Raw genomic sequence first — 18,798 nt, 5'->3', positions numbered from 1 at the left:
CAAGATGAAAAGTTGAGGAAGTTACAATATCTTGATCATTACGTTTGTGTTAACAGAACGCACAGCAAATGCACTAAAGGATCACCATGACAGAACACACTTTGCTCTTGGCAGGGCGGTGGATGTTTAAAGGGAAAGTGGAAGGAATTCTCTCTTGGGCTCCTTGGGCCACAAGCCTGGCAAAGGACCAGAGGTCTGAAGGATGTGTAGTGCCCACTGTCCTCCTGACAGAGGGACCTCTGAGACCCCCAGTCACTGTCTACCTCTGAGACAGGGCAGGGGGAAGCAGTCAGCATCAGTCCCCCGACCCTGCTGCCTTTCAGTCTCCCCAGCATTCTCTGCAGAGGGGCCCTGTCCTGTCGCTGGTGCATTTTAACCCTGTGACGTCACCACACATGCAGTCATCAGATCCAGAAACTACCAGTTACCACAGAGTCTCCTTCCTCACAGCCAAATTTACCCTGTAAATATTTATTAACTCCCTCTTCCTGCCTTGATCTCACTGCCCTACTCCAGGCCCTCATCGCCTCTCGCGTGGATTGCTGTGATGTCTGACGACTGGTCTCCTGCCCCGGAACCTCCCCTTAACCTCCACTCTCTGTGCCAGGAGACAGATGGGCCCCTCCTACTGCCCGAGGCATGTTCATGGTCTCTGCTTTGATTTTTGCTTGTTGAATGTATTTTTATTTTCAGATTAGTTGCCAACATTTAAACATTGTCTGAATTTACATTCTAATCCACGTTCCCAGCTTCTCTAGAAAACCAGAAGAGCTGGCAAGGCAAGGCCCATATTCCCACATGGCAACAGTCAGCTCAGGCTGAATGGCAACTGACCCCCTTTCAAGGAGGCAATGTTGTAGAATTTCACACAGTCCTCACCACTGCCTTCCCTCTGCTTGGACTCATTCCTTCACTACCTTCTGGGCCCCAGGCATTTGATTTCTAACCCTGTCGAGGCAGTACTCAGAGAGCACTGACGAAGATACGTAACGGTCAGCTGCCTCCGCCACGTTACAGGATCAGATCAGATTCTTCAGCAGGGCCTGTGATGCCTCCATGACCTGGCCGACACCCGCCTCGCTCACTGGCCCTGTGATGGTACCAAACTGGGCTTTCTCCCCGTCAGGAAGGCCCTTCCTACATTTATTCATCTGGCTGTTTTGATTCATTAAAATTCAGCCCGGTGACCTCCTCCAGGAACTTTCCTGAACTTTTTCTACACGCCACAGTTCCTGTGCAGGCCTACTTTAACACTTCAGAGCTATAGAAACATATGCCTATGTGTCAACAAGTGCACCTCAAGGGTAGGGACCATCTCCTTCACCTGAGCACCTGACACAAAAACAGGTGCTCAGACTCCATGACTGAGGACATCATAAAGCCGTGACAACAGAAGTTGTCTCATCTTTCTTTCTGTACTTTCCAAAGGCTTAACCGAATTATATAAATCATAACTTTCAATCATTTGTGATTCATTTCTGTTCCCTAACTCTTATCTCATATGCACAATTACCTCTAAAGCAGTCCTGGGCCCTAAAAAAAGGAAACGTAAAATGAAAGTAGAAATTATAGGCGACTCCGAGCCCAAGTAATTTTGCCACTGATTTTAGTGACTTCTTGGTGCGCTGTCATTACCTAGTAATTGGTGGTGCACCTCTGAAAGATGAACGACGACTAGCAATGGGGATGGAATCAGATGCTTATTACGTTCTCTAACTGTCCCCCTCTCAGAGGGAAATATCCAGATGAAGTGGAGTTAATTGTGAGATTAACTATGATGTGTCCAAAAAATCCCCCCCCCAAAATAAATAAAACCAGAGCTCAAAATGTCAAATTTATGATGGAAAAAAAAAAAAAGATACGCACCATCTCACGTAAGCGAGTGCTCTCAGTGGGTAGTGCAGGATCTTGGACGACAGGGTGAGGAGCATCACTGCATAGGCGAACTGAGGAATGGCCACGCCAGCATAGACCAGGAGCAGGGAGAGGAGCTGCAGCGCCCACGCCAAGAGGGTCACGCTCCTCTCCTCCACGAGGGGCCCGTGCTTGTAACAAACAGTAAAGCTGAGACACCCAACTATCAAGACGTAGCCTGTAAAAGCAGAAGAATGTAAAACAACATAACACTGAACTGAAAAGTTATGGGGAAAAACCAGCAGAGCCATGGCTTAGAGCTAAGAACATATCAGAAAACCTTCATTTTTGTTTTCTTTTTCCAATGAAGTTGAAAAATACATTTAGGGCTAGTTATTCCTTCCATGTGAGATATTAGGCTGACTTTTGTAATAATTAAGGATGTATAATAAATTATTATAATATTAATACGTAAGTATCCCTATTTTCTGGTCCAGAGTCCTAGAGGGCAAATGTTATCACAGTTGCTTTGGTCAGGAATAAGCCTCAGTGTATGTCACAGTCTGCTACAAAAGCTATTCCTAGTTTTTATTTTCTCGTCACTAAATGAAAATATAATTTTACAGTGCAGGGATGGGGCTGTCACCCTCGTAATCCAGTGCTCAGTTTCTGTATTACCAAAAGAGGGACAGTGAGATATTCTGTGGTGTCTCCTGTTGTGATCCAATGTCACGTGCGCATTGCCTCTTACGTATTTCGCCAAGTGTTTCATTTGTATGTACGCAAGCCTCAAGATCTAATTTCCAGCTTATAAAAAATACAGGGGAGAGAGAAACAAATTACATTATACTACAAAGGAATAATCAGAGAAATCCAGAAAGTGGGACATTCTATAGGACAACTTGGTCTCTTCAGCATATCATTGTGATGGGAAAAAAAACACCCCAAAACCTGTTATGGATTAAAAGAGACTTACAGGACACAATAGATGCAAAATGTGATTCTGGACTATATCCTACCTTATACAAAACAAGCATCAAGGATGTTTAGGAAATTTGAACATGGCCTAGATAATAGATGATTTTATGTAATTATTCATTTTTTTAGATTTAATAGTTATTTAACTATAGAGGAAAATGCTCTTGCCTTGTAGAGATGCTTAGTGAAGTATTTAAGGAAACACACCATAATAGCAATAATTAAGTTTGAAAATACTTTAGCGTAAAAAGAAAAATGGGCTAAAAACATAAAACCTTCAAGTGAAACAAAGAATTGATTGCTTTTGTTCTGGGTGGGTGGACTTATGGGAGAAATTTGGCACTAAGAGGTTAGGAGAAAATTGATTCTCCCATTCTCTATAATTTCCCAAATAAAACACTTAAAAAAGTTGGGTTTTTCTTTTTTGTTTGTTTTTTTAAATAACATCAAACAAGAAGAACAAGTGTCTCTGTTTCTGAAAAGTCAAGTTTTCATTAGTCATTTATATTTAGGATTTCTCACCTTTCATACTGAATAAATTAAGAAAAAGAAATAAAGAGCCACATTTTAGAGAAGTGTTTTCATTACAATTTAGATGTGGTTAGAGCTTAACCGCAGCTCAAAAGCACATGCAGTCCAAAAGGGCAAATGCTTTTTTGCTCTTTTGATCATTAGTATAGAAAACTAAGAAGGATGTCATACAGAAATAGTCTAAAATGGGAACTAGTGAACTGAAATCACCAAGCATGGGAATAAAATAAAATATTAGTTTTAACAGTTCTTCTCCTGAAAATTTGGATTCTGGAGAGAAACATATGTCAAAAGAAGGCCCCTGGCTGTACTTCTCAGCTTTACCAATAATAGACCACATTATTTAAAGTTTTACCTACCTACTATATATATTCTGTTTTCACACCACAGCCACTTCAGCTCTTCCATCAGTTGCCACACAATATAAACTGAAGCAAACCAACAACCAACCATTAGAGCCCAAAACGTGCTATACTGTGTGTGGAAGAAAATAAATGACACAGTTTTTGGTTCATTCACTCTCATAAAAATAGAAATAAACAAATAAACCCTTTGTATTCAAAACTTCTATATCAAACTGCACTGAAGTCAACTCAAGATACTCTTCTTGTGTCTTGTTAAAGGTCTGATCCACGCACCACCAGCTTTGATGTCACCTGGGAGCTTGCTGGGATGCAGACTCTCAGGCCCACTGAGACTCCTGAATCAGAGTCTGCATTTCAACAGGACCCCCGGGTGACTTGCATGTACATTACCGTTGGAGAAGCACTGTTCTAAAGAATAAATTTATCTCAAAATAATGCTGGTGTTGCAAGCTTTCATCAGAGTAACTACAACATGAGCATCATGAACTAATATATATGTATCCTCAACTAAATGCGGGGCATTCTTTTATTGAAGGTGTTTTGGGGGAACTAATAATGATGAAGAAATCCCCAGATGTAGCAATGCTGTTATTCAAGGCCCCAATGGTTCAGCATCATGACATTCCTCAGCTGAGCCAAGAGAAATCTGCACTCAGCATAGAATAAGCCCCCATCACTCATAAGAAAAACGTATTATCTAGAGAATAAAAGGGTCTCAAAAAAGTATCGCCAAAACTTAATACTTAAGCCTACACATAGTAATAAATAAAAATGGAATCTCTTGGAAAAGAAACAATTTAAGCCAGTTTATACAATGTAGAAATACGGTTTGAATTAGGAACTTTCACAATAAACGTGAATTAATTTTAATCAATTTTTCATGTTTATGAGATCATGATTTCCATTTTTTTATTCATTTGTACATGGTATACCTACCTTAGGAATGAACTTTTTCACCAGCAACAGGACAAAGACTAATGTCATTAGAATACCTAGCACAGTCCCCGAAGAGTAAAAGAAAACAGGGCTCCTGTCAAGACAAGCAGATAAAAGCCATTTAAATGCCAAGTCGCTCTTTCAGTATTAGAAACATGTTTAACTTGACAGTAGTCATAAAGATTATTATGAAGAAAAACTCAGATGGCAGCTTTAATTACATCCTATACTCTTAAAAAATGAAATCTCTACTTGAAATTTATGGTAGCTTGCCACTAACTCGAAACAGAATGTCTGAGTTATCTTCTATGTTTAGAATCTGGTCCAATAATAATTATTGGAGCACCTATCACATAGCAGGCACTTGTCTGAGAGCTTAACATGCTCTCACATCAGTCCTGTGAAAATTTTACATGGGAGGAAACTGAGGCGCCAAGAAATTAAAGGCTTTCCCAAGTCAGTACCTGCCAGTTGGAGGATTCAGGCCTGCAGCCCATCTCCTCTGAGTCCAAGCTTTACTCTTCAGGCTATGTAAGCAACATCCAATTTATTAAGACCATGGAGGACATGAAACACACTCTCTTAAGCCATAAGGAAAAACTTGAAAATAAATAATGTCCAGAATAGCAAGTTAAGAAGTAAAATATTATTGGAAAGATATTCCTTTTTCATGAGAGAAGTTATAAGAAAAAAAGTATCAGGATAATATGTTAAATTCAACCTTCTGTATCAGAGCCACAAATCTAGGAGGTGGTGCAAATGTAAGAGAGAGGACGGCACCCAGCATCAGAAAACCTGAGTATAAATTTCAGCCCTGGCAAGACTACTCATGTAATGACAGATGTCGGTTTTCTCATTTATAAATTGAGAACAATAATCCAGAGCTCACATAGTTGTTAAGAGAATCAAATCAATTAAAATAATGTATAGGGGCTTTCCTGGTGGTACAGTGGTTAAGAATCCGCCTGCCAATGCAGGGCACACAGGTTTGAGCCCTGGTCTGGGAAGATCCCACATGCCACGGAGCAACTAAGCCCGTGCACCACAACTACTGAGCCTGCGCTCTAGAGCCCGTGAGCCATAACTACCGAAGCCTGTGTGTCTCAACTACTGAAGCCTGCACGCCTGGAGCCTGTGCTCCGCAACAAGAGAAGCCACCGCAATAAGAAGCCCTAGCACCACAACGAAGAGTAGCCCCCCTCGCTGCAACTAGAGAAAGCCCGTGCGCAGCAACAAAAGACCCAACACAGCCAAAAAATAAATTAATTAAAATAAAATAAATCTATTTAAAAAATGTATATTGATACATAATACAAAGTAATGCATGTGAAAGTACTCTGTAAGCAGTACATATCATACTATACAAACAAATGTTACTGGTTTTAAAACCTTTCAAACACTGTCTTTAGACCAATTGTTTGCAAAATCTAAAGCAAGACCTAAAAACTAGTGTGGAACTATTCAGCACAGGGTTAAAAATGTCCTACTCTTTTTGATTCACAAATTTAAGAAAGTAAAAATGAATACTTACTGACTCAAGGTCTTTGCATAAAAGAAGAGGAAAATGCCCGCCACAAACACAAGGAAGAGTTTGAAATCCACAACTGGAGCAAAAAAGACACAGACACACAACAAACAAAGATTCTGTGTCAATGTAGTGTAGTGAAAAAAAGTCAATTTACTGAAATGTCACTCCAGAAAAACTGATTCCAGAAATCAAGTATAATAAAAAGAGACTTACTGTTTCGATTCACTCTTACGGTATAGATAAATATCTTCCTGGCAGGCTTCACAGAGAAGCACACAGTCTCCCGATATGGATTGATGGTTATGGTTATATCATTAGACTCCTTTGGTGTCCAAAGGTTATGAATCACACATTTGATAATAGACAGAATGGTTTCTGGATACTGGCAATTATATCTTTCTGTGATATATACAATACTGAGCAGGCCTGAACTGGTAATTTTCACCTACAAAACAAGAACAAACGAATTCACAAACACAGAAGTTAAAACTTCTTACAAGCTTCTTAAAATCATGAGAAAAGGAGTAAAGAGAGCCCAAGACTGGTTGAGTAAAGAACACTCAGAGGTACCTGGCAACATTCTGATCCCAGGGACAGATCCAGAGATCTGTGTTTAGTCAACACACACTGGAGCACAGACACTTTTTAAAGTGGATGTTTCTTCCCCTGAGTTGTGGATAATGGAATTCCCTCTTCCAGCAGGTTATTGTGGCCAAGAGACATGTGAAAATGGATGAGATAGAAAATAATAGGTAGCAAACTATTTGGTTATAAACCTAATGAGAATAGGGTTTATATATCTACCACTTCTACTGTGACTGAGAAAAAAGCATTTCTATCTTACAGATCAGCTGAGCATATGTGATTCAGGCTTCTCTCACCATGCCCGCTGAAGGAGGATCAGAACCCAACCCCAGGTCCTACTCAAGTCTCAGAGCAAAGAACCACCTACAATACTAAGCAGATGATGACAGCCCAGGGATCATTAAAGGACAACTCTGCTGCTGCCTTTGTCCCTCTCTATTTCTCTTCTTTGTCCAAGGATACGGCAAGCCTGAAAAGGGAAAAGAGAGCACCAGCTCTGAATCTCAGGCCTCAGGTGAAATCACCCATTATCTGTCTACCAATGCCCCGATTCTCTTGGATTTTAGCTCCTGGCTCTCTGCTGCTCGCTCTCCAATACTACTTCCTGTCATGTCTCTGGGATTAAATATACACAAGATACACACAAAACTCCTTCCAATATCCTGTCCTCTTGGTTCCTTGAACTCCTCCCCTCTTATGCTCCACTCACCTCAGCTAATCATGCCTGCAGCCACACCCCAATCTTGTCAGTCCCACACTGCAGCCCCCAATACAGGCTGCATGAAATGCACCCCACTAGCTGACCACCACCTCCTACCTTTCCAGCGTGCCTTCCTTAACACCCCGACCCCAGCAAGCATTAACCCCAGCAGGGAGCAAGCACCTTTCCTCTGCTCCTCACCCTTGATGTCCTCAGCCCCTTCTTTTCCAGCTAAGTTCCATGATCAATCATTATAAAGCATTCCCTTATATGTACCCTTAACTTGTTTGTACCCCTTGTGCTTTGTCACACTCACTTACAAAATCCAACCCTCCACCTATTCCACTTTTGCATCTGCACCACCGATCATGCTGGAGAAACTCGTAGTGCTCTCACTGCAAACCCTTGACTGTGAACCTGAAGTAGGACCGGAAGGCTGTCGGCAATCATACCACACACTCCTATCCAGTGGCTCTTCCACTCTCTTCAACGATGACCTCACGGCTTCTCCTTCCTCAATACCCCAATGACTTCTCCCTGCCTCACTTCTGGCTGGTGATCCTTCCTACTTCACTGAGAACGGAAGAAATCGGAAGAGAACCGGGAGGGCTCTTATCCCCATATCCCCCCACCTGTCAGCATCTGCAGGCACATGCTCTGCTTCTGGCCTGTGCATTTCCAGAGGAAATTTCTGCCATGGAGATTTACATGCTCCATTCTAAAGGCAAGCCCCCAACCTGTGCACTGGATCCGACCCACCTTGGCTACTCAAGGACATCCCACCAGTACTTCTTCCCACTCTACTAGACCATTCCTATCAGCTTACAAACATGCTGGCATTTTTCCCACTTAAAGAAAAACACAAAAAACCCTTTTATTGACTCCATTTTCCCCTTCAGCTATCACCCCCTTTCCTCGCTTCCCACTACAATAAAATTCTTTTTAAAAGTTGCCAATACCTGCAGCCTCCGGTTCCTCTCCCCCATTTCTCTCTTTAGCCACTTCAGTCAGGCTTTCATTTCCAACAGGCTGCCCCTGACAAGGTCATCTGTGGCATGGTGTCGCTAAACCGAATGGTCAACTCATTCCCAGTCATTCTATCTGATCCATCAACAGAGTCTGGCGCTGCTGATCACTCCCTCCTCCCTGTCGCACTTCCTGGGGCTCCCTGGGCACCTCCTTCACTTGTTGCCCTTTCTCTCTCTCCTCTGCTGGCCCCTTCCTCCTCCCAGACCTCTTAATATCTGACTGACCCAGGCTCAGTCGCTGGTCCTCTCCTCTTCTCCGTCTAAACTCACTCCTTCGTCCCATGGCTTTAAGCACCATCTATAAATACGCATCACCACTTACTTTTGTAAAAAGAAACACAGGAAAGATATACCAGAAACTAACAAGATTGATTACCTACATGGGTTGGGTGGGAAGGGATGAGGGGGAGTGACGCTTCTCTGAGAATACCTTTGTGTAGTTTTGACTTTTGAGCCATATTAATATTGTACATACTAAAAAATAATAATAAAATCAACCAGGATGAGGAAAAACTCTGAAATGGAAACAAATAAAAACAAGTGTATTTCAAATGAATAATATAACCATATTGAAGGGGGATGGGTAGGAATGAATTAACCCAAGTAACTTTTGAGCACAATATTTAGACTGTGACCCCTCAAACTAAAGATAAAACACACTGTAAACAAATACTGAGCTCTTGTTACTAGGTTTGTTTTTCACAACAGTATGGCTTAACAACTCTGAAATTACTCTAGGATTAGGCAAATAAATCAATATATTGATGAGAATGGGAACCAGGTTTCTCACAATCAGAGAAGAGAGTTATAGATATGGAAAGGAGAAAGACTAGAGTGAACCCAGTGGTGTTGGAGAGATCAGAATTCATGGTTTTTGAAGACAGACAGACAGGAAGTAAGAAGAAAGAAAGGAAGGAAGAAACAGCCATGTGTATAGGAGTATGGGTGTGTATATACACATATGATAATGATATCCGGTAGTAATGAACACACCTGACACTGAATGCTCCTTGCAAAAATGTATGACTCCAGAGCTGCGTCTAAGAAATTACAGGATAAGCTTGGGAACATCTTGTTTGCCAGAAGGTAAAGAAGTGCTCAAATAATGATAGGCACAAGTTAAAGAACATAAGAGCTAGTTCGAAGGGGCTCCTACTGGCCAAATCTAGGACAATTTGAATAACAAAACAAATAATAAAAGTAAGGAATTGTAGTCCAGCAAATGAATTGGCAATCCATGAAACCATATGGATATAAATAAATGGGGGAGGTAAAACTCTTCCTTATAGAAGAATGCCAATGAATGTAGAAGGAATAATGGAATTAGAAAATCACCATTTGATAAACATCGTGATGATAACTGATTCAGGCAAGCATCATCAACAGATAATAAAACTAGGGGGTAAAAGTTTGATGAGGAATAAAATATATACACAGTCTCAAATTATCCCCTCAAAATAGTCATTCATTACAGAGGTGAAAATAGTTATCTTACAGTGGTAAAACTAAACTGACAGATAACACCTTAACCAAGTGACCAAAGTGGTGTATATTATCAGTAATAGTACAAAGCAACATCAAGTGCCTATTGATATGATGATGTCCTAGCTCTTCCCTCAGCCAGAACACTCTTCCCTCAGATACCCTGCTGGGTAACTCACATCACTGAGATCTTACTCATGTGTCACCTTTTCAATGAGAAAGACCCTGACCACTCTTTTTAATACTGCAACTTGCCTCCACCCCCCTCATTCCACTTATCTTACTCTACATTTTCTTTTTTTATAGCACTTACTAGTTTTATAATTTTCTCCTCTTTTACATTTATAGCTAACCCCACCCTACCCCCTACCCCCATTCCCAAGAGTGTAAACATCACAGGAGCGGGGATCTATTTTGTTCACTGATGGATCCTAAGAGCCTAGAAGAATTCCTGGCACTTAGTAGGTGCTTAATAAATATTCATTAAATGCTGAAGGAAGGAAAGTGCTAGGCTATTAAGAGTAATTACTATCTTGACCACACCTGGGATCAGAGGTAACTTCAGATTTCTATAGAGAAGGGTCTGAGATAGCAATTATTTTGGAAAGTAGGCAAGAGGGTATTGTCTTGAGCCATGTCCGAACAGCAAGCACACTGCACTCAGATAGTATATCTACTTGGAGTGGTTGGAGAGGGGCTGATGAAGAGTATGGAGGTTAACGTCCCCTCCCATAGCCCCCCCCAACCTGAACTGCTGTGTGTAATCCCCCAGGCAGCTTTCATACTGATACACAGCTCTATGTCATACAAAAGCTACTTCTACTCTTGAAATAGTACGTTTTAACTCCCTGTTCCTAAGACATAATTTGAAAGTAGGCTCTTACCTGCACAGTTGACCATATATACTTCCATTTCACTTGGGATTTTTGATTGTAGCAGTAACAGTCTGACTGAGACGTTTTAATTAAATCCATTTCCTTCAAAGCTTTACATCTTGCAACTGAGAAATGGAAAAAAGAATATATTTCCTAAATATGTAATTGCCCAGAATCTTATCTTCTTTTTTATTCACAGGGTTAATGACGGCTGTTTTTGTAGTCTATGGCCAGTAAATTCTTCTACGTGGTAATTATAGTCCTTCAGTCTTTCCAATCTAGCAGGAGGCAGACAAAAAGATTACAGTCCAGTACCAATACTCTTATGACAGATGGAGGGACTGCAAGAGCATGGAGAATAGGCACTTCTTCAATCTTGAAGTAGAGGGCAAGGATTGAGGGAGGCTTCCCAGAAAGGAGGAAACGTGAGAGGAGCACTGAAGCACAGTCAGAGGCAACGAGACAGAAGTCAGGGGGTGGGGTGACAAATGTGTACAGAACCATGGAGATGAGGGAAATCATGGAAGTGCTTCGGCCATTCACGAGGACGGAGTGTAGGGAATACACAGGACATTTCAACACCTGCAGCTAGAGAGCTAGGTGGTTTCTGTTACACTGAGGAGGGTGGACTTCCCGCAGAAAGCAGAGCATTGAAGGATTTTAGGTAAGTGTCAAAGTGTCGGCAAGACACTGTTGACATTCCAAAGGGTTTCACTGAGAAGAGTTCAGTGAAGATGTAGGCAGGGTTCAGGCATTAACAACAAGGAACCGTGAAGTTCCCAGGCACCAACAAGAGCAGAAAGACTTCAACATCCCTAGGCCTGAAATGGCAAAGGGAGGACCCGTTGTTACCAGAGCCGAAAGGACAGTAGTCTAAGGGGATGCAAGCCCTGCCAGAGCTTCAGGGGGAGCTCTCTCCCGCCCTCCCGTCAGTGCCTCTCATCTGCCAAACCATTGGAAGCCAGAGGGCAAAGAAGCCCACAGAGGCCAGCTTCCGGGAACTGAGCAGGGGAGAGCAAGGCACAGAATGGACCTGTGGGAACAGAGAACACAGTCGTGTCTTAGAAAGAGCATTCTGTAGGCCACACAAAATGTTAGAGGGGCAGAAGACTGAAAGCAGAAGAGCTGTGGAGGCTCCCGAAGCAGTCTAAACAAGAAACAAACTAAGGAGGCAGGAGAAAGAACAGATGTAAGAGCACCCAGGAAGTGGAATCAACAGACTCAGAGATTCAGAAACGACCTGATGGTTCCGGTGAGTGATATAAGGAATACTAGAGAAGAAGCAAAAAAAGGGGAAGAGTTCAATTTTAGAAGTACTGAGTCTTGGTTGGTGGGGCTAGGTGAAGATGGATAGGTCTGTAGCACAGGAGAAGTTTGGCTGGAGACAGATGTAGTACATACATACGTGTGTGTGTTCTGTGTAATACACAAAAAATATTTTATATATAGTATGTAATATATAATACAACATAACACAGTGTAACAGAGAGAGAGAGAAGACAGGTGCAGCGTTACAGATGGTAAATGTAGTAAATGCCACAAGAAAATTATGAAGTAATGGGGTTCATTTTTTTCTGAGGCTGCTGCTATGTTTGAATTTAAAATGAAGTGAGATGAAAGTCACAGATGCTTCTGGACCCAGGATAGGGTATCACCACTACGTCTGTCATATATGAAACAGCAACAGGGAATGTTTACGTGCACATCAAGAAACAGGCTTTATGCCCCAACCCTCACTCCTCTAAGGAGAGTGTGATCAGCTGTTTCTCCAGAAAAACCTGAAATGAAGCTAGAACAACCTGCTACACCGAAGTTGGGGAAGGATCGGGTAACCAGTAATAACAACTCGACAATTATATCCATTTAGGGAATAACACTAAGTAAGTCCAGATAGGTCCTGGTCCTGCCTAGAAACACCTTAGCATTAAGCTGGAGAAAAGTGAAGAAACAGACACTGTGAATGCCCATCAGCTCTGAAAATACAACTGCATAAAAGTCAAGGTTCTCAGGTGGCTGCACAAAGCAGAGAAGTTACACGAGGATCCAGTACCCTCCACTGTGATGCTGTGAAACCATTTAATCTTTACTCTTAACACTGTGACGCATATGTTTTTAAATATACCAAGAAATTTGCAGAGTTTGAGAGTATGAGATGCAAATATAAGAATCCAGGTTAAGAGGCAGATCTCAAAAAGGCACGAGAAGGAAGCTCTAGAGGCTCTCTTTTAAATATAGGATACAAAAATTAAAAATGCATTCTTTCATGGTCTGTTTACACACAAGGGCAAAAAGGAGAATGCAGAACAGTGTTAACAACACACACAAAGCAACAGATGCTGAGAGCCTTCTTGCGTGTATCTGAGACACAAATGACTCCTGGCCACGGGCTGCACAGGGGACAGGGCCCTCCCGGGACCCCAAGGGGCTGCAGCTGGCCGTATGAAAGACGCGTGTCCAAGGAGGCAGTGCAGACCCTGGAAGAGCCTGAGCGACTGCGATGATAACACACCACGCACGTTAAAAGCCCTCAGCTAGTGACCACAGGGAGGGCTCCGGACTCGCCTTCTGGTATCCCATGTTCTGCCTTCCGCGGTCCCCTGTGGGCTCTCTAGGCAGGAACAGGGTGAAATCAGGCGGCTGGAGTTGAGAACCTTATGCTGGGAGTCCCCAGTGGAAGAGGGGATTCCTACCTATCGTTGGGAAGGGAGCACACTCTGGGGCTGGGGTCAGGTGAAGAGCGTGAGGTCTGTGGTCTGCAGACCCCAGCAGCCCAGACCACCATGAGAACGTTAACTGCAGCCCGTTCTTTCTTCAGGGTTACTCCTAACACCATACGCGTGCTCACTAGGGGCTTTTCTTGTGGTCTTTCCAGGGTCCCTCCGTGCATCCCGTCTCCTAGAGAGCATTCCACCACTTCGAGGGCTGAGTCAATTCCCCTAAGTATACGAACTACCCTCTTGTTAGTGGTCTGAGGAAAAACCCTTTGGAGCCTGAGCTTTGCAAACAAACGCTGCCTTCCAGTGAGGTGTTTTTTTTTTTTTCCATTTTGGTCCTAAGACTGTCTCCTAAATCATTTGATATCTGTAACTCTTCAGATAAGAGCAAGATGACGCAATGTGGGTAGAGCGCAATAGCTTGAATTTAGGAATAAATGCTTCTCTGCTGTCCAGGCCGCAGCCTTCTTGCACTTGGGTTACTATAAGGGACTTCTAGCTGGTCTGCTTACAGAATCACCCCTACGATGCTCCCCTACAACCTATTCTCTAATCAGTACAGGGACCTTTTAGAAACATCAACCAGAGCACAGCATTTACCTGCTCAAAACCCTCCAATGACTTCTCGTCACACCCGTAAGAAAACCCACCCTCCTTTCCTAGGACCTGGGTACCTCTGACCTTTCCTCCTGCTTAGCCTCTCCGGCCACACCAAGCGTCCTGTCCTCAGGGTGCCAAGCCACCCCTGCCTCAACCTTTCCTACATGCTGTTTCCTCCATCTGCAACCGGCTTTCCCCAGATCTCGGCAGAGCTGGCTCCTTCTGATAGATAACGTATGTATTTGCTCAAAATTCACCTTCTCAGGAAGGCCTTCTCTGGCCCCACTGTCTAAAATGGCACACTCCTACCCCTTTCACCCACTTTCTGCTTACTCTGCTTTATTCTCTTCATATTATATATGTATGTTTTAGTTTATACTCTCTTTCCATGAAGTTAGGGACATGGCATGTTCATTACCGTATATGTAGCATTTAAATATTTGTCTTTCACGTGTGTGTTGTAATTCGAGAGGACTGGTAGGTTATTTGGGCGTGCATAGCCGACCCCGTGAAAGCCTGGCCAATCTTTATTAAGAGGCTGGCCAGTGCCAGCACCGTAAAAGGGGGGGCACTCTGCTCTTCCCCTTGAAGCAACCTAATGCTGGACACCTGTCCAGCCTGTGCCTTGCCATCCCACCCACAGAACCTGCAGGCTACACCTCCGCCTTACCCTACCCCATCATCAATGTACCCTTAACTAGAGGGTGGAGAGCTGTAACCCTTAATATCCCTTGGGCTGAGAACCCTCTTCTTTCTCCTCACCAGGTAGAAGAGGGCAGAGGGAGGCAGGAGGTGGTGATCAGCGTGTTTTTGTTGTACTCTATATGGTACATCAGTGTACTCTGTGTAAAGACCTCCCAGTTAGAAGAAAAGAACTTGCTCTGATTTCACCTTGGTCTTCAACCAGATTAAGGAAAGTACAGATAGGGGTACGTTGCCCTGATTCTTGATATTTACAGAAACACTACTAAAAGCATGTTGCAAGCGGCGTCTCCCCTGGAATTCTCCAGAGCGGCCTCTGGCTTTTGAGGTGAAACTGATGTTGGATTCACACAATACATGAGACATTATAGACAAGGTGTCAGCAATTCATGGTGCCCTCTGGCTGCCCTCATTGTTATCACCTGTCTCCTGAGGTGAATGCATCTCAATCCACCCACACAAGAATTCCTAATTATCTAAGGAACTTGAAACTCACAGCCACAAGAAACCACAACCCTAGCTCCAAGTGAGTTCATGTGAATCGTAAGCCATGGCCAACTAGCATAAGACAGTGACTTTGACAATCAAGATTCTTACCACAGCTGGCCCACTGCCTTCCTAGAGGGAACCAGATCTTTTAATCTTAGATTGTTTATAAACGTTGTCTTTCCTAGGCCCCTCCTCCCTTCAGTAAGCTTCTAGAGACATTTCATTATTCAGTTTCTACTTCCTCTATCTCTGTCTGCGGGTAGGAAACAGAAATTATAGCCAGCTTCACTGCCTGGCTGAACTCTACCACCTGTTCCAGCCCTGACACTGAGGGCTGTGAAGCTGCTCTTAGGTCTGCAGGTGTCATTTATTCATGCAGTCTCAGTCTTTGCTGGTTCATTCAGCTAGGATTGGAACCTCCTAGTGTCAGATCCGGGCAAATCCAAATATATCACAATATCAACAACATCCCCTCACGAGGCAATCCAGAAAACAAAAGGGAATTTCTAGGGATTCATAAAAATGTAATAATAATCATTCATTTGGTCAGACGAGAACAACACCTGCCTAGGGAGAGCCACTGCTTCCCCCTGGAGCTGATATATTTCTCCTCCCCAGAGGGTGCTCCCATAACCTAGGCATTCACTTCCTCAAGCCTCAAGTCAGGAGAGGGGTCTGCAAGTGTGGGCTATCCCAGCTCTGCCTCATTTCCCAAAAACTTAGGAGTATAAGCAGGACCAACCCCGAATGCCATGCTTATTACGGCTACCCCAGCAAGGCCATGGACCGAGCACGGCCCTCCTTAACTACCTGTAGTCCTCAGCAGGCTCTCTTGAACCTTTCAATAAACCTGACTCCTGGAGAACAGTGTATTTCTGGACATTTGTGCCCAAACTGCTATGACAAAGTGCAATTCTTTACATTACCAAAGGATGTGAGTCAGGGTTACCTTTGCCAGTGAAATCCCTTAGTTCACATAAAATACCATTCAATTTGAAAATATTCAATTAATCTAATGTTAGGACTACATATCATATATTAAAAAAAGAGACAACTGCACATCACTTGCTTTAACTGATAAATTTAGAATTATTCTTTTGTACTACTTTTGTCATTTATGTTTTCCTAAATGTATAAAGATACAATTAGGTTAAAGAGTTTAGTCATAAACTAAATTACCTTTTATTTTAAGGTAAAAATACTTAGTCAAAACTTCAGGCTTCCGGGAAGATGGCGGAAGAGTAAGACGCGGAGATCACCTTCCTCCCCACAGATACACCAGAAATACATCTACACGTGGAACAACTCCTACAGAACACCTACTGAACGCTGTCAGAAGACCTCAGACGTCCCAAAAGGCAAGAAACCCCCCACGTACCTGGAGGGGATTAAGAGCGCTGCTTAAAGGAGCTCCAGAGATGGGCACGAGCCGCGGCTAAAAGCGCGGACCCCAGAGACGGGCATGAGACGTTAAGGCTGCTGCTGCTGCTGCCGCTACCAAGAAGCCTCTGTGCAAGCACAGGTCACTATCCACACCCCCCTTCCGGGGAGCCTGCCAGGGTCCCAGGATCCAGGGACACCTCCCCCGGGAGAACGCACGGCGCGCCTCAGGCTGGTGCAACGTCATGCCGGCCTCTGCCGCCGCAGGCTCGCCCCGCACTCCATGCCCCTCCCTCCCCCCTGCCTGAGTGAGCCAGAGCCCCCGCATCAGCGGCTCCTTTAACCCCGTCCTTTCGGAGCGAAGAACAGACGCTCTCCGGCGACCTACACGCAGAGGCGGGGCCAAATCCAAAGCTGAGCCCCTGGGAGCTGTGAGAACAAAGAAGAGAAAGGGAAATCTCCCCCAGCAGCCTCAGAAGCAGCGGATTAAAGCTCCACAATCAACTTGATATACCCTGCATCTGTGGAATACCTGAATAGACAAGGAATGATCCCAAATTGAGGAGGTGGACTTTAGCAGCAAGATCTATGATTTTTTTCCCTTTTCCTCTTTTTGTGAATGTGTATGTGTATGCTTCTGTGTGAGACCATGTCTGTATTGTCTTGCTTCCACCATTTGTCCTAGGGTTCTATCCGTCCATGGTTTTTTAAAAAAATTTTTTCTTAATAATTAATTTTAATAACCTTATTATACTTTACCTTCGTTCTTTCTTTCCTTCCTTCCTTCCCTCCTTTAGGCAACGAATCACCCCAAATTGAGGAGGTGGTCTCTGAGAGCAAGATTTATGATTTTTCCCCCTTTACCTCTTTTTGTGAGAGTGTATGTGTATGCTTCTGTGTAAGATTTTGTCTGTATAGCTTTACTTCCAACATTTATCCTAAGGTTCTATCCGTCCCCCTTTTTTTTCCTAAATAAATAGTTTTTAATTCAATAACTTTATTATACTTTATTTTATTTTTACTGTATCTTCTTTCTTTCTGTCTTTTTTCCTTCTTTCCCTCCTTCCTTCCTCCCTCCCTCCCTCCTTTCTTTCCTTCTTGCCTTCTTTCCTTCTTTCTTTCTTCCGTCCTCTTTCCCTCCTTTCCTTCTTTCTTTCCTCATACTTCTACTAATTCTCTCTCCTTTTTCTCCCTTTTATTCTGAGCCGTGTGGATGAAAGGCTCTTGGTGCTCCAGCCAGGAGCCAGGGCTCTGCCTCTGAGGTAGGAGAGCCAACTTCAGGACACTGGTCAACAAGAGACCTCCCAGCTCCACATAATATCAAATGGTGAAAATCTCCCAGAGATCTCCATCTCAACACCAGCACCCAGCTTCACTCAACGACCAGCAAGCTACAGTGCTGGACATCCTATGCCAAAAAACTAGCAAGACAGGAACACAACCCCACCCATTAGCAGAGAGGCTGCCTAAAATCATAATAAGTCCACAGACACCCCAAAACACACCACCAGACGTGGACCTGCCCACCAGAAAGACAAGATCCAGCCTCATCCACCAGAACACAGGCACTAGTCCCCTCCACCAGGAAGCCTACACAACCCACTGAACTAACCTTAGCCACTGGGGACAGACACCAAAAACAACGGGAACTACGAACCTGCAGCCTGCGAAAAGGAGACCCCAAAAACAGTAAGATAAGCAAAATGAGAAAACAGAAAAACACACAGCAGATAAAGGAGCAAGATAAAAATACACCAGACCTAACAAATGAAGAGGAAATAGCCAGTCTACCTGAAAAAGAATTCAGAATAATGATAGTAAGGATGATCCGAAATCTTGGAAATAGAATGGACAAAATGCAAGAAACATTTTAACAAGGACCTAGAAGAACTAAAGATGAAACAAACAATGATGAACAACACAATAAATGAAATTAAAAAGACTCTAGATGGGATCACTAGCAGAATAACTGAGGCAGAAGAACGGATAAGTGACCTGGAAGATAAAATAGTGCAAATAACTACTGCAGAACAGAATAAAGAAAAAAGAAT

At 43.3% G+C, this 18,798-nt stretch overlaps 1 protein-coding gene across 17 annotated transcripts in view; it reads right to left on the bottom strand.

Annotated features, from left to right (window-relative positions):
* The window catches only part of NEMP2 (nuclear envelope integral membrane protein 2), a 400,823-nt gene that overhangs the window by 18,017 nt on the left and 364,008 nt on the right, over window positions 1-18,798 (bottom strand). For 16 of the 17 annotated variants that reach the window (XM_073807478.1, XM_073807479.1, XM_073807480.1 and 13 more), the window contains 7 exons: window positions 10,872-10,987; window positions 6,406-6,637; window positions 6,196-6,268; window positions 5,129-5,191; window positions 4,665-4,758; window positions 3,723-3,837; window positions 1,867-2,092 (listed from right to left, as the gene is read on the bottom strand). In XM_073807478.1, coding sequence (XP_073663579.1) covers window positions 1,867-2,092; window positions 3,723-3,837; window positions 4,665-4,758; window positions 5,129-5,191; window positions 6,196-6,268; window positions 6,406-6,637; window positions 10,872-10,961 — 893 coding nt within the window. In that variant the 5' untranslated portion in view covers window positions 10,962-10,987. The remainder of the gene's footprint in view (window positions 1-1,866; window positions 2,093-3,722; window positions 3,838-4,664; window positions 4,759-5,128; window positions 5,192-6,195; window positions 6,269-6,405; window positions 6,638-10,871; window positions 10,988-18,798) is intronic. The other variant, XM_073807477.1, reaches the window with a different exon arrangement.

Source organism: Tursiops truncatus, chromosome 7, assembly GCF_011762595.2.
Source record: "Tursiops truncatus isolate mTurTru1 chromosome 7, mTurTru1.mat.Y, whole genome shotgun sequence".
NCBI lineage: Eukaryota > Metazoa > Chordata > Mammalia > Artiodactyla > Delphinidae > Tursiops > Tursiops truncatus.
Note: the sequence above shows the minus strand (reverse complement) of the source record. Positions and strands in the feature narration are given on the sequence as shown.